Raw genomic sequence first — 16,607 nt, forward strand, 5'->3', positions numbered from 1 at the left:
TTGCTGCTAATGTGATTTTGGTTTATGCTTGGTTTAAGAATCAAAAACTTCTGTACAATTTATTTCAGATTTCCGAGGCATTGTTGCCTACTCCAGGCAGAGGACAACTGAATTATTAAGATTCTGTCTGAACTTGGCAGGTGTCAGAAATTCATTTTAAATCTCTGTTCAGAAGCCTTGATTCAATTTAGTTTTATTGTTCAATGTAAAGAGGACTACTTGGATACATTTTTGGAAAGGTTCTTGTCAGTGATACTTCAAAAATGTACCGGGATATGTTTCAGCATTTTAGCAGCAAGTTGCCAAAGGAAGCCACTGAATAAAAATAATATTTAAATAAGGCTCAGCTTCAAGGACGTGGAGAAAAGGGGACCCTCTTACACTGTTGGTAGGAATGTAAGTTAGGACAACCACTATAGAGACCAGTTTAGAGGTTCTTCAAAAAACCAAAAATAAAGCTACCATATATTCCAGCAATCCCACTGCTGGGTATATACCCAAAAGAAAGGAAATCAATATATTAAAGTCAGTATATTGAAGAGATATCTGCACACTCATGTTTGTTGCAGCACTGTTTGCAATCACTAAGATTTGGAAGCAAGCTAAGTGTCCATCAACAGATGAATGGATAAAGAAAATGTAGTATAGATGCACAATGGAATACTATTTGGTGATAAAAAGAATGAAATCCTGTCATTTGCAACAACACAGATAGAACTGGAGATCATTATGTTAAGTGAAATCAGCTAGGCACAAAAAGACAAGCGTTGCATGTTACCTATTTGTGGGATCTAAAAATCAAAACAATTAAACTTAAGGACATAGAGTATAGAGGGGTGGTTGCCAGAGGCTGAGAAGAGTTGAGGGCGGAGATGGAGATGCTTCATGGGTACAAAAAAAAAAAAAAAAAAAGAAACAATGAATAGGATCTACTATTTGATAGCACAACAGGGTGGCTGTAGTCAATAACTTAATTGTACGATTTGAAATAACTAAAAAGTGTAATTGGATTGTTTATAACACAAAGGATAAATGCTTGAGGGGATGGATAACTCATTCTCCATGATGTGATTATTATGCATTTCATGCCTGTATCAAAACATGTCATCTACCTCATAAATATATTCACCTACTATGTACCCAGAAAAATTTAAAATAAAAAAATAAGGCCCAACTTGATAGGTGATAGAAGAATGTGATGATAGATGTTTGTGGTTCACCGTTATTTAATTGAAGAATGGGTAGTTCTGAAATGGTTTACTTACTTTTTTGATGGGGATATCTACTTTTGGTAGGTTCTTCTGTCTTTTTATTTGTGTAGATTCTACTAGAGATAAAAAGTGGGTGCATAATTCAACATGAATTTATTTCCTGATCCAGAGATCAAAGGACAGAAATGGACCACCAAATCAGAGTCATGCCTTTTTCACAAAGGGAGAAACTGCTAGAAAGCAGCTCAGAAATGCTCCAATGCCAAGCTGTGCTATAGCATCAGAACCATGTCTGGTGGCAGAGGAATTTGATTTCCTTGCATTCATTTACTCATTTGTTCAAAAACATTTATTGTAAGCAATGTGGACTAGGCATTGTTCTAGGTGCTGGAGATGCCAAGAGGAGGAAGAGACTCATAGTGTGAATTCATAGCCTTTCACGCTTTGAATTCATGCTATAAATTCATATTTTAATAAAACTATTTATAAAACAAGAGCCAGTTCAAATGAATTCTATTAGATTAGTTAGAAACATACTTCATTATATCTAGATTATGATCAGGTAGAATTGCTTGAAAGAAGTTAAGGCAATTCATTATTACTATTAAATCGGGGCTGAAGGGTGAAAGGCAGACAAAGTTATGCTTTTCTGTCTCATGAAAGAAAAGCAACTCTATATGAGTAGCAAATGCCTGGTGAAATTACAATTATTTATAAAAATCAATGTTTCTACATAGTGAGTGTTACAAGGGGCAAGCCTTACAATGAACTATCTAAGACATGTTAATGAAAACAGGATATTTATAAGGTACAAAATATAGAATGATTATGTAACTTTAAGAATCTTGTCTCAACATGAGTTAATATTTATTTCATAATATCTTTAAAAAGTAAAAAAATCTTGCAAATATTCACCATCCCTACTTGCATTATTATCCAAAAGACTGTGGATAGCTACATTCCACTGAATCTTGTATCCCTACTGATGTTGACAGATGCTCATTCTGCTAAGGTTTGCTGTCTACTAAGTGCTAATTAGAGCTGCAACTCTGGCTTCAGCTATGATGTTATTATCTAGGACTGAATAAAAAATATAAGGCTTGCGGAAATTGCAGAAGTGCTAGGGTGATAATAATAGTAACAACAACTATTGTTGTTTTTGACCACTTATTATTCGCCAGGAAGGTGCTAACTGCCTTATATATGTCTCATTTAGTGCTCACTACATTCCTATTATCAGTCCCATTTTCAGATCACAAAATGTTTAAGGAAGGTAACTTTAGCGTTCTGACCATTTAGATTGGAACTGAGTTTTTTGACCATACATCTTGCTTCATCCACTTGCTATCATGTCTTAATATTAAAGGATATCACTCCTATATACTTCATGTTTCCAGTGACAGAATGAGTTAATGGAGTTTGTGGTTTGAAAGTGACTCTGGAGAACCAAAACACTCAGCCCATCCACTTTATCCATAAAGAGATTAGGCCTGGGTCAGAGATTGAATGAGAGGCATCTCTTATCAGTCTGAGAGGAATAGTGTGTACTAAAGAAATTGATCAAAAGGAGGAAGACATTTGAGGGCACTAGGGAGGAATATGACTCTGATGGATTGAAATTCTCCACGGGAACAGTTGAGAAAGAAGCTATGGCAACATCTACAGGAGAGCAGAGAATAGCACAATTTAGGTGTAAACTGAATAGCAGTGAGTGTTCAGGGAGTTGTGTTGATGGAAAGTCAGTCCACCTCCCTTCCAAAATCTCAGGGTAAAAGGTGTGTATAACATGGATAAGGGAAGCTGTGGCATGGAGGTTATTGGAAACCCACCCGAGTGATTCAACAAGTACTCTTATTATGGTTCTTGAGAAAGTGCTCATGGGAGACATTTGGGAATTAAGTCCAGAGTCATGAACTTCCACTCTGCATAAGGATCTCAATCACAGTGTTGCAGAGAATTGGGGTAGTGACCTCAACCTGTTGCCTTAGTGAGAAGGCGACAGGTTTAGGCCATTATCCCAATATGAAAGGGAATTCACAGACTGCTGAATCTCTTCTAGGGAGTTTGAGATGTTCCATGGAAGCCAGGTTTAGAACCCCTGATCCAGAGCCTAATCAGTATGGCAGTAGCTTGTGGCAGATGTTGGCAGGAAGGCAAATTTATTTTTACCCAGGTTGTTTGTCTCTTCTGTGCTCTACTAACTTCCCAGACAAAATTTAATTTTAGCAAACTAATGGCAGTGCTATTCCACAGACTCCAAAGAACAGCTTTGTCATCCTCTGCCTTCAGTCAGCCATTAATGGGACACTAATATATTTTGACATAAAGGTACGAAAATGAATGACTTGGCTTTCATTTAATCTCTATGTACTTCCCTCCACTCCCCCATGTTCTAGCTGTCTGTTTTCATGTTTGTAGTTGGCCTTTAAAAATACTAGGTGGGAGAGGACCCAGAAGTGTAAAATGTCATGCCCCCAGCCAAGCTAGACAATCTCCCCCCAGAGGAAGCCCAGCACCTTGTCAGATATGTTTAGGGAGGTTCCTTTATGTGCTCTAAACATCTTCCAGTATCTGGCAGAAGCAGCATATGCTGTTGAGTATTAGGTAGGACCTTATCTAGGAGAACAATTTTCAGAGTAATTATTATGATGATAATAGCTAAAATCTATTGAGCACTGACAATGTGCCAGGCATTTTTCTAAGCATATCACATGTATCAGCTCATTTAATTCTCTTTATATGCCTATGAGGTGGATACTGTTATCATCTCCACTTTACATAGGAGGAAACTGAAGCTCAGAGTTTCCTGATTAACTAGGAACTGGGAGAATTTTACTTGAAATCTAGGCAATCTGACTTGGAGCCTGAGCTCCTCACCAGTTTGCTGTGTTGCCTCCCATACCTGCTGTTTACACCACGGTTGCAAATGATTCAAGGTTTTCCATTATTGACCCTAGGGTCTAATGCCCTAAAATTTGCTGATGAGTCTCAACTGGGACATCTTTTAATAGGAGATTAAAAAAGAAAACAGATACCCTGCCCAGAAGACTGGGTTTAAGTAAGCTGCTGCTAGTGGGAAAGTGGGAAGTGTTGCAAGTTGTTGAGGAAGGATGGGAGCTGAGAGCAAGGGAGCGAATGTGTAGGAAGGTAGATGGGAGAAAGTGTTAAGCGGTGGTTAGAGAGTCTCTGTTTTCTTCTGTCTTGCTTAGCTGATCATTCTGGAGATGAACTGAGAACATATGTGAATTCATTTAGGATCTATAAAGTTTGATTCAAATAATAGTGTCTGTTTTATGCCATGGTGTGCCCCCTGGAAGTTAGGATAGAGTAGTGGGTGTCCAGAGGTTCAGGAGACAACAGTGCATGGGTTGGAATCAGAGGGCATAGATGAAAACCTGGGAGGTAGATGCATGTGGACAGGGAGCAGCCACTTTATGGGTTTTGAGAAAGGTGATACACACTGGTAAGCCCCAAATCGGGGAGCTCTAGGAAGCAGGGCCCAGGAACTGGTTAGCAGTCATTCTCCAAATCTCGTTTCCCATTTGCAAGTACTGCTCAAGTGAGGTCTTAGTCCTGATACCTCCAGCTCAGTAGAGAAGACTGAAGCCCACTGCCATTAGATTTACTGTTATCTCAAAAAATTGCTTAGATAGAGTTCATTCAACATCTGCCCCCACTCAACTTCTCCTTTTGGGGTCTGCTAGGCCACTACATTCTATGGTTCCAGCTTCCCTCTTATCTGCTATGTGTGCAGGAAAATATTTTCTAGTTACAATCTTTGCAGATCAGTTGAGTGAACTTGGAAATAAAGGGATTATTAGACACTTTTGGTGATAAAAATCTAATGTGAACACTGTGTGGTGTTAATTGCATAAATTTTTTCCTCCCTACTTGCATCTAATTCCTAACACTCTTTGCTATAGGCGTTATTTTTATTCTTGTCCTGCATTATTGTTTGTTTACATATGGACATGCCTTTAAAATGATATTAGTTCCTTAAAAATTATACTTGATATAAAATAATGCCCAGGCTTCACCACACAGAGATAGCAACTTGCAACAGCTCGTTGGACATGTCTCCATGCACTTCTCTTGCATATACAAACTCCTAAAGTCCACAGTTGATATGAAGGAGCTTATGCCATATATAATTATTCGTGACTTTTTTTCACTTCACAGCATGTTGTAGCCATACTTCCCTCTAAATGAATAAAGACGTACACATTCATTTGTACTCTCTGCCCAGTGTTCTCTGGTTTACTTAACCATCCCGCCTGATGATTGTTTATTGGTAAAGAAAGAAATCTGAGCAGCACGCAGAGATCATCAGACTCCGCTAATCCAGACTTTATAGCTTTGCTGTCAAATCCATGGGATTCTTGGTATTTATTCATTGACAAGAGAGTCTGAACTCCTCAGAGGAGCAGAGAAAGAACATGAAACTGGTGAGTGAAGGGTCCAAGGCTTTGCATTTAGCACTGCTGCTTAGCAGCTATGTGTCCTTAAAATCACTTCATCTTTCTGAACCTCACTTTCCCTACCTGTAAATGATGTTGTGAGTTTTCATTATATTCAAGGTCTGTTCTGCTAACTGAAGGTCTGTATCTACAAATATACTGTCAAGCTATATCTCCCACCACAACTTAAATGCTTCGGCTTTATTCATCAATACCTTTTTGATGTCCAGCATGATGGTAATATAAAGTAAATACTCAACAAACACACTTCGAGTGATGGATCAATATAGCTGTTGAATCTGTCTTTTCAAATTTCCCCCAGAAATATCCATCTCTGTAGTTTTATACTGACTTTTTTAAGCCAGTGAACCTCAGACATTTTTACCTGTCTACCATCTCTCTTTAGAATTTGTGCACGTATATCTACACTTTTAAATAGCCACAGTTTAAATCTCTGTCTCACTGTGTGTGTGTGAGAGAGAGAGAATGTACCATGTGTGAGTGTGCACATATGTATCTATAGTTTGCTATGTATGTGTTATTTTGGGTGAGTAAAGTAGGATTCCATATGGAGGGAGTTACTATACTTTGCACTAAAATGAGGCTTCAGACAAGAGAATGAGATTTTTTTACTCCCTCTTTCAGAGTTTTACTGAAATTAAATGAGTGTGTGTCTGTGTTTCTGTGTGTGTGTGTGTTTGAAGTGAAGTAGAGAGGGGTGTCCTAATATTGTAGACACAATACTCCCTTCTTTCATCTATTCTTAACTTTCCTGTTTTCCTTCCTTCCCTCCCTCATTCTCTCCCTTCCTCTCTCCCTCCCTCTTTCTCTCTCTTTTTTATTTCTATTTTCTTCTTTCCTTCCTTTTCCTCCTTTACAGGAAAAATTAAAGAATAATGCCATTCTTTCTACTTTAGTCAATGACTTTAGTCAGTGGTGACTTTTATCACCATTTAATATATAAAAAAAGAGAAGCCTCTGTCTGAGAAAATTCTCTCAACCAATGAAATCCCAGTATAAGGTAGTATTCGAAGACAAGTAGGTGTTGTGTTATATTAATATATTGAAGAAATGTATTGATCCATCGTGGTGGTGATGGAAACCAGATTATTTCACTCAACTAATGGCCAAGATTAAACCACTTTCAAAATATTGCTTAAGAAAATCAAGGAGTCGAGTTATAGACATTTAGGGAGTGAATAGATGTTCAGAAAGTTTGGTACTGCACCATTTTATTGCTTAATATGTGTCTGGAGTCAGTATTCATTGAATTCTTTCAAAATGAGTTACACATTTCATTATCTTCCTAAAGAAAGAACACTATATATATTTAAACATTTTTCTTCATTTTGGAATGCTCAGAGCCACCATCACAAGCAGTGTTTATTGTATTACGCTTTGACTGAGAGGTGCTGTCAGAGGCTATTGAGCTGTGTGGAGCTACTTCAGTCTCAGCCCTGTGGCTTCTGGACTCTTAGTCTGCTTTTTAAAGATAGTTTTTCCATCTCTCTGAGGGTCAGGCTGCCCCTGACCATGTCTTACTGTGATGTGCATATCTGTCTGTGGTTCTTAAAGCTCCAGTCCACCTCCCACTATTTCAGTTCACTGAATCTAATTTATTATGTAACAAGCACATGATCTTATTAAATGTTTTAAAACTTCAACAGAAAATACGATATAAAAGTGGTCTCCAAAGGCTCTTTCTGCATATTTCCATATTCTTACCTAAATTCCAGCAACTTTTGGTTTCTGGAGAAGTGTTCTCCAGATCACTGTTCAATTCTGATAAGGAACCCACCTTTCCAGTTTGAATGTGAACTCTTACTTCTAAACATGAAGAGATAAGATTGCCCTTAGTCCTTCAGGTGCATGGCTACCAATTCCACTCTCTCATTTGTATCTGATCACTCGGTTCTTGTTTTGCAGTCCCCAGTCTGTCCCAGATCGTCTGAGGATCCGGGTGAACAAAATCAGTTTGCAAGACTATGAAGGATTCCACTATGACAAGGAGAAACTCCGGGAAGCTTGTAAGTTGGATTGATTTCTTGTGATCAGCCTCTCTTCAGCTTCTTGATCCTCCTTGGTTTGATGGGTAGATTCATTTATCCTTGTGCCTGAAAATCATGGTTAGAGAAGTGAAGCGAAACATAGTAACATGTGAGCTCCAAGTGATAATGTATGGGCTACAGAAAAAGGAACTGGAAGAGGAAAGCAGCTGATTAAAATTCTGCTGTGGATGCCAAGTCAGGAACTCTTGGCTTATTTGCCACTTTAGTCTCAGATTTGCCTAAAATGAGGAAAGCAAAAAGTTGGTGATACCAATGGTATCGCACCATCCAGAAAACTCTTGAGACAACACAAATCTCTTCTTGGAGCCTGCGTTAGCAAACACTGCCCTCATTCGTCACATAGGTGTGGCAAAGAGGCACATTCAGCACTTCTAGATATTATGCTATTATATAAAGTCAGAGAAGGGCCCACAGGAACGTTGTGATGATAAAGTGATTCATTGATGATGAGGTGTCATTATTTTTGAAACCTACACTTGAGTCAACATATGAATTGCTTCTCATTGTATGTATTTTCTGTATGCTGCTTTGAATACATAGCTAATTGTTAGTTCATCTCACTAGTCAATTGGTATGTTTTGGACACTTTTTACTTTCTGGTACATTCTGATCACCGCTTTAAATCTCTGTCTATATAATAATTTATGAGGTGATTGGTTAAAATAAGCCAGAAGAAGTTAAGACCATGAGAGTGTTAGATATTAGGGTTCTTGGCTCCTTCCTAAATGTGGGGGCCAATAGTCAACTGCAATAAAGTCAAAGAAGATAAGGCAAACTGGTGTCCAAGGGAATAGCTAATGATGCTGATATAAATAAATTACTTTTATGTAGAACTAGAGACTTATGAACCCAGTCCCCAAATGGTCTCTAGGTGTAGACCTCGCTACCTGTGTAAAAGATGAAAATAGTTAAAACTGGCAGGACTAATAGTAGGAAAACCTTCCTGGGATGGTCTTTTCTGAGCTCTGGTTTCTGAGACTGATCTAAAGTAAGCTTTAGTGGATGGAAATTCTGAGGTCCAAGAATAATCCCAGGGTTGGGTACAGGGGTTCTACAATCTGAAGTTGGCATGAGGTGAGGAGCCATATCCCTGGTAGCCTAATCACTGAATCTACTAGAGAATTTGCTGTGAATTTTCTTTCTTAATTCTCTCAGCTGCTTCAGCTTCCTTAACCCTTTACATTGTTTTCCTTAGACATCAATACCTTTTGGCTTCTCCCCAGCCTTCTCACTTCCATACTTTACATTCATTTCCTTTGATAGGAAAGTCTGAGCTGGAGGAGGAGCAATTCCCCAAACCTCTAGATTTCTTCCTTCTGTAAACAACATATTACATTTTCTAATATAATTGAGCATATAAGTGACAGACTAGCATATAATCTAATTTGATCCATAAAGTGATGGACATATATTTTTGTGGTGGGAAGTGTAGCTACAATGTAAGTTACATTGACTTCTAAAGGTTGCTAATCATAAAGAACAGTGTTTTATGTTCTTTCTTGTTTTAAGCTTCCAAACAAATAGCTAACAGTTCTTAAAAGAAGATAACAGATCTCAAGTAATATTTTGCAACTTACCATCAACTCTGAAGAAATTCAGTTTGGAGTGGGAACACATTTGAAATTTTTAGGTGAAATGAGATTTGAAGCTTATCTGTAGCTTTCAATTATCTGTTTTATCTTTTCTGTGGCATTATCTGTCCACCATTGCTGGAGGTAATTGTGGTTTGAGTTTTTCCAAGAAGATGACATTTTCTGGCAAGTGCTTTACTCAGCATATGTGATAAAATCTCTACGTGAAGAAACTTCTTAAGTCAAATGGGGGGAAGTGATGGCATAAAGGTAAGCCAAATAAATTCAACAGTGTCTTTGGGACCCCAAAGAACAAAGAAACCTCAAAACGGGGATAAAGGAGTTATTCTGAAGATTTAAAAACTCATTCCAATGATTTGGATTTGAAGAAATCAATAAAAGGATTAGAAGTAAAAGTGACCAACTCAGTCATTGTACTTTTTTTTTGTTTTGTTTTTTGAGACGGAGTCTTGCTCTGTCGCCCAGGCTGGAGTGCAGTGGTGCAATCTCAGCTCACTGTAAGCTCCGCCTCCTGGGTTCACACCATTCTCCTGCCTCAGCCTCCCAGGTAGCTGAGACTACAGGCACCCACCACCATGCCTGGCTAATTTTTATGTATTTTTAGTAGAGATGTGTTTCACCATGTTAGTCAGGATGGTCTCAATCTCCTGACCTCATGATCCGCCCTTCTTGGGCTCCTAAAGTGCTGGGATTACAGGCGTGAGCCACAGCGCCCGGCAGTGATTCTACTTTTAATATGTGGTGATGGTGCTTCTAACCTGTGGTTTTTCAGGAAAGTTTATCCTTTGAGGTTCTGGATTCACTCCTACTCACCTTTGCTCTTTAGCCTGGTTCCAGCTTGAAACAGAATACAGATTCATGGGAAGGCTGACAGGGCTCAAACTGAGTATAAAGAGAAAAACAAGTTTAAGTCCATCTATGAGGTGCATGCCAAAATAAATGTTATTTCAGAAGCATTAATTAAGTGAAATTTGCACAACACATCTAGATAAAAGGGACTCTAGGAATGTACACAGACCTGCATCCCAGAACAAAGAGAGTGAGTCCTCTTAGGTCATTCATTTATTGTCATCAAAGTCTGAGCTAGAGCAGTAGTGTGGCACTGCGTTTGAAGTTAGTTCCGTTTCTTGGTGGTGTACCAAGTGATATTTTCAGGCAAAATGTGGTTCTTCTCCATCATGTTTAGCAGAATCTTGCTCATTGTTCACGTTAGATAATAAGCTCGCATGTTTGTCATGTAACAAAGCCCATCTTCTGTCCGTAATGCAGGGCTCCCTAATAATATTGGATGGCAGCCCTTTAAATTGCTTTGCTTATTTTAGCACAGAGAAAGATGACTATACTCTTTCAGATATTTCCCATTCCTCTTCCATTTAGCCCCATCTCATTGGGGGTCAATCCTTCTAAAATAATATCCTGGAAAAATTTAGTCCTTGTCAATCTTTCCCTCAGCTCTTGCTGATAAATTTCAGACTTATGTAAGACACTAAAAGTCTTCCTCACTGCATAGAATTTACCAACCCTCAGATAAAAGTTGTGGTTTGCAAGAGGGGACAGTCTATTCATCTTAAGAGGTAGAGCATAAAGAGAAAGTGGCCATATTAAAAAAATTAAAACAAATCTGTAATAATGATATCAGAAAATCACTCTCATAAACAGAAGTATACAAAGTGGGGCCGGGCGCAGTGGCTCGCACCTGTAATCCCAGCACTTTGGGAGGCTGAGGCGGGCGGATCGCAACGTCAGAAGATCGAGACCATCCTGGCTAACACGGTGAAATCCTGTCTCTACTGAAAATACAGAAAGTTAGTTGGGCATGGTGGCGGGCGCCTGTAGTCCCAGCTACTCTCAGAGGCAGGAGAATGGCGTGAACCCGGGGGGCAGAGCTTGCAGTGAGCCGAGATCATGCCACTGCACTCCAGCCTAGGTGACAGAGCGAGACTCCGTCTCAAAAAAAAAAAAAAAAAGAAGTATACAAGTGGCAAGTGTGTCCTTAATAAAGCTTATAATAATATAATCTAGGCAAAGGATAACCTGTTTTTAAAAATCTGTTATATTTCTAACCCCAGAATAGAATCATTGACATATGATACATTTTTAAAAAATCTGAGATAACTTGATATTCCCCCAGATTTAACTCTATTCCCGTGCAGACTGGTTAAACTTCACTCTGGGCACCAGTTTATTCTGCACTTTTAAATTGCCATGATAATTTACACAGATCTAGGGTCTAAAACACAAGCAGTAAAAAAGAGCTTGGAGCCAATAGAAAACAGATGTAGTTTGTAAGGATAGGGAATTAACATTTTGTATATCAAATATAGTGTTTGACAATGCTTTCACATACATGATCTCAGTATAATTCAGTATTATCTGGATGTTTATAACATATAATGCATAATATATCAATAAATTGGTTAACATTAATAATACTAGGATTGTACCCTAACTAGGTATTTAGTTAAGCATTTGCCCTAATGGAATTTCCTTGTTTGGTGATTTAGTAGAAAAGTCAGAAATTTTGGTGTTTGAATCTCAGTTGCAACCTTGACAAAGTCATTTAATTTCTCTGATGATCAGATCTCTCATCTGTAAAATGAAAAGATAATTATAACCCCATTCAGTGCTGAGGGTTAAATGTAATGCTGTATATGGAACCCATGGTGTGAAGTCTGGCACATTACCGTGCTCTCCAAAAATGGTAGCTGTGATGCCTGTGGAGGTTGTTGTTGGAGAGGCCCTGCTGTCACAGTGCTCATCAGTCTGCAGGTCCATAAAGCCAGACTCAACGGAGGTCATAGAGGCTGACTTCCTCTATGCTGAGCTCTTCCTGGCTTGAGGCAGCTCCCTTCAAACTGCACACACCACCTCCCCCTACCCACTTTCTTACTTTCAAAAATAGAATTGAAAATACTAGTAAATATCACAGAAAGATTATGGGGAGAAAGTGTAACTAAATCATTCAATTTACTTTTATTGTGTCTACTCGTATAAACATCTGCTGTAATGACATGATACTTAAATCCATGAAGCATGTAAATACTGAATGCCCATATAGGATGATCTGAACGTTTACCTGCAGATTTCCTTCCGCAAGTCCTAATACATTCTCTGAAGTGTGCCATCTGTTATCCACCACTGAATTTTTGGAAACAAATTTTTATTTTGGAATAATTTTAGATTTATGAATAAGTTATAAAGGTAATACAGGGCATTCCTGTACATTCCTCCCCCAGTTTTTCTCATTGTTAAACACTTTACATTACCGTGGTGCATTTGTCAAGGAAACCGATACTGCTACATTACTGTTAACTAAACTTTTGGAATTTCTATCCCAGGATCAAATCCAGGATACCATATTGCATTGAGTTGTCATAGCTCCCTAGTCTCTTCTGACCTGTAACAATTTCTCGGCTTACTCTCTCTCTCTTTCACCTTGATGGTCTTGGGGGAATACTACCTTCTGTAGAATATCTTCCAATCTGACTTTGTCTGTTGTTTTCCTCATAATTAGACTGGATTGATGGGTTTTTGGAAAGAATACTGTAGAGGTGAAGTAGGCTTTTTGTCCCATCATGTCTAGACTTATCCAATTTCCACATGACATCCCTGGTGATGTTAACCTGATCATTTGGTAAAGGTGATATTTGCAAAGTTCCTTCACCATAGAGTTACAATTTTTTTCCCCTTCCCTACTCCATTCTTTAGGAGTAAGTCACTAAGTCTAACCCACTTTCAAAATGAGCAGAGGAGGTGGATCACTAGATTTTAAAAATTGTTTCCAGTTTGCATATTTGAGCTCAACTGAATTTGTTAACTATGCCAAAATGGTAGAGCCATTCAACCATTCTTGCATTTATACTTTCAATAATTATATATTTGTATCAGTTGTATATCAGATACCACACTAGATGTTAGTCATTGAAAGATGAGACTAGAAAATCCAACTTTACAATGTAATTTATTCAATGCACATTTATTGAGTCCTTACTGTGAGCAGTGGTTGGAAGAAAAAAAAAAGAATTCGTTCCTGATTTTCTGGAGTTTTCTCTTTTTTTAAAAAAATGTGATAATAACTGTGATCGGGCTATGGAAACATTCCATACCTATTTTTTCTAGCAAACATCATTTAAATAATGAAAGAAAGATAAAATATATAAGCAAGAATGAGAAAAGTCAGTCTAACCACTAATTAGGTGTGTGACCTGGGCAATGCATTCGTCTTCCTCAGGCTTCTGTTTCCTTATCTGCTAAATGCAGTAGTTAAATTCGTTGTTTCTTAAGAACAGACTATAACATAAAAAATGTTTAGTTTTATAGAAATTACATAGGATTAAAAATTTTTTCACCAGCATATTTCCTTAGTAGAGTTTTTAAAGCTCGAACATCATTCATAATGAGTATTAGAAACCATGTAAGTACATTGTGCTTCAAGAGTTTACTAAAAACACTGATTTTTTTTTCCCTATCAATAGCTTCATCTAAAATGGAATCTTTCCCCCTCGTTTAACAAGTTGACAACAGGGCTGTTCAGTAGAGATTAGGCCTCCATTTGGTAGAGGTAGGCTTTCCAATTTGAAATCTGTCTGAGGAGGTAAATGATGTCAGTTTGTCCTCTGAAAGGCATTGTCCTTCCTTTTTGCAAGTGTGTTTATGTTTATTCCTATTTTCACAATTTGACGTTTACCCAGAGTTTTGTGCTTAGTTTCTTTTACTGTCTTTTCCCATCTCTTGTCTGTATATTTATCATTTTATTTAAAATAATAATAATAATAATAATAATGTTAACACACATTGTACTATTGCTGTGAGCAAGGAAATGTCTTTTCTACATATATTGTGTAATTTAATTTACCCGACATCTCAGTGTGATAGATAGATAGTATATATACAATTGCCTGCAGTATTCAGTACAGTAGCATGCTGTACAGGTTTGTAGCCTAGGAACTACAGGCTATACGATATAGCCTACATGTGTGGTAGGTAGTGTATCATGCCTGAATTTATTCTAGATAAATAGAATAAATTTATCTAGATTTCGGTTTGCGTATTATATGTGAAATAGTACCATTTCACATATAAAGCAATTGAGGCACAGAAAACTCAAACTGTCTACGGGGCTGGCATTTTGAATACTTATTTATCACTGTGTTTTCTGTTTCCTCCAAGTAGTACTTCTTATTTTTCATATAAATATCTTTAATAACATAAGTAAAAATTTGTATTTCAGTCTTTCACGATTCCATTTCAAATGTCTTCTTACATTTAAACTGACTTTGACTTAGTTTATCACACTCGGGTTTGTTGGGCAAGTTTCTGTTTTTAGATCTCCCTCCAACGTCAAATAAATCATCTATTCATAAATTCAACAAATATTAACTGACTGCATACCTTATTTCTAGTACTATTTCAGAATACGGAAAAGTGCTTGTCCTGGAACTTATGTTCCAGTGGAGAGACAGACAAATGAATAAATAATACAATATGGCGGCAAGTGCTGTAAAGGAAAGTAAAGCAGAACAGTGACAGGGCATCCTGTTTCTGATAAGGTGATCAACAAGAGACTTTCTGAAGAAGTGACATTTAAACAGAGACCAGAACAAAAAGAGTGCATGTATATGTGGATTTCTAGAAGAGTATCCCCAGGCAGAGGAAATGGCAGGTTCCAAGGCCAAGCATCCTTAGTCTATTTAATGAATAGAAGGGATGCCCATGTGACTGGAACCTGCTTAGTTGAATGGAGATAGTCAGGAAGTTATTTTAAAGGGTCAGCACATGGAGGGGGCTTATAGGCCATGGAGAAGGCTTTGGATTTTATTCAGAGTGTGATGAGAAGATGTTGGAACTACTTGAGGAGTGTATAATGCCTGAATTTATCTAGATAAATTTGGCTACTAGGTAGAAAATTTTCAGGTTGCAATGATGGAAATAGGACAGCAGGTACCAGGCTAATACTCCAGGTGATAGGCAATAGGAGTGAGGCAGTTAAAGTAGTAGAGTTGGAGAGAATCAGTTGGATTCTGGCTACATTTTGGAGGTAATGCTGGTAGGATGAGATGATGGATTAGCTGTATTGCATAAGAGTGCAAAATTCAGTTGCCTCTGAGGTTTTGACCTCAGCAACTTGGTAAATAGAGGTAGGGAAGATGCAGAGGATTCAGCAAAGGAGACCAAGAAGGAGCAAGACCAAGGAGGAGCCTATTGTTAGCTACAAAAACAGCAGGAGAGCTTGTTTGTTGGAATGCGAGAGAAGAAAAATATCTCATAAAAGCTGTCTAGCTGTCAGCGTTTCAGAGAGGTTGACTAAGACGCACACTAAGAATTGGTAGTTGGATTGGGGTAGAGGGTAGTTAGTGGTAACCTCACAAGATTGTGGAGTGAAAAAGGTGAAGGTGCACAGAGAGGATTCGTGTGCAAATAGGGTCAAATGCAGGTCAGATGTGTGCTGCATAATGCCATCTTGATCAATGATGGACTGCATATACAACAGTGGTCCCATAAGATTTTAATACTGTAGTTTTACTGCACCTTTTCTATGTTTAGGTATTTTAGATGCCCAAATGCCACTGTGTTACAATTGCCTGCAGTATTCAGTACAGTAGCATGCTGTACAGGTTTGTAGCCTAGGAACTACAGGCTATACGATATAGCCTACATGTGTGGTAGGTGATTCCATCTAGGTTTGCGTAAGTACCCTCTATAATGTTCACACAACACAGAAATCACCTAACGACACATTCCTTAAAACACATCCCTTTCGTTAAATGCCATATGACTATAATTCACCACAGATTGCTCTTTTAAGGTACTTAACTATAAAACGAAGGAAAGAAATGGGATGATGACTGGAAAAGAATATAGTAGAATCAAAGGAGGATTTTTTTTTTTTCTAGTGGGACCGATTCACTAGACAGAGAACTTGATTCAGAAGAGGGCCAACTGCAGCAGTGCCTTTGAGTAGGTGGGAAGATGGAACCTGGTGAGCACTGGAAGGTTGTGGGCAGGAGTGTGGGGCAGGTTCTCCCAAGTACAGCAAGAGAAGGCAGAGCAGTGAGTACAGATACAGATAGCTTGGTATACTTGGTGCTAGGGAGAAACAGAAGTTCTATTCTGATTGCTTTTATTTTCTCAGTAAAAGAAGAAGCAAGCTTACTAGTTGAAAGTTGGAAATGGACAGTATCTGTGTTCTGGAAAAAAACAGGAAGGTTTGAAATAACTTGAGGAGAGAGACAGTGAGAGGGTTGGGCAGGATTGCTGAACTTTACTTTGGAAGTGGAT

The 16,607-nt window shown here is 38.2% G+C and overlaps 1 protein-coding gene across 1 annotated transcript in view; it reads left to right on the plus strand.

The window, feature by feature from the left end:
* Window positions 1-16,607, plus strand: part of DGKI (diacylglycerol kinase, iota) — a 481,484-nt gene that overhangs the window by 346,386 nt on the left and 118,491 nt on the right. Inside the window, exon 21 of the mRNA XM_011995483.1 lies at window positions 7,595-7,695. Coding sequence (XP_011850873.1) covers window positions 7,595-7,695 — 101 coding nt within the window. The remainder of the gene's footprint in view (window positions 1-7,594; window positions 7,696-16,607) is intronic.

The sequence above is a fragment of the Mandrillus leucophaeus genome, unplaced genomic scaffold, assembly GCF_000951045.1.
Source record: "Mandrillus leucophaeus isolate KB7577 unplaced genomic scaffold, Mleu.le_1.0 Scaffold49, whole genome shotgun sequence".
In the NCBI taxonomy this organism is placed as follows: Eukaryota; Metazoa; Chordata; class Mammalia; order Primates; family Cercopithecidae; genus Mandrillus; species Mandrillus leucophaeus.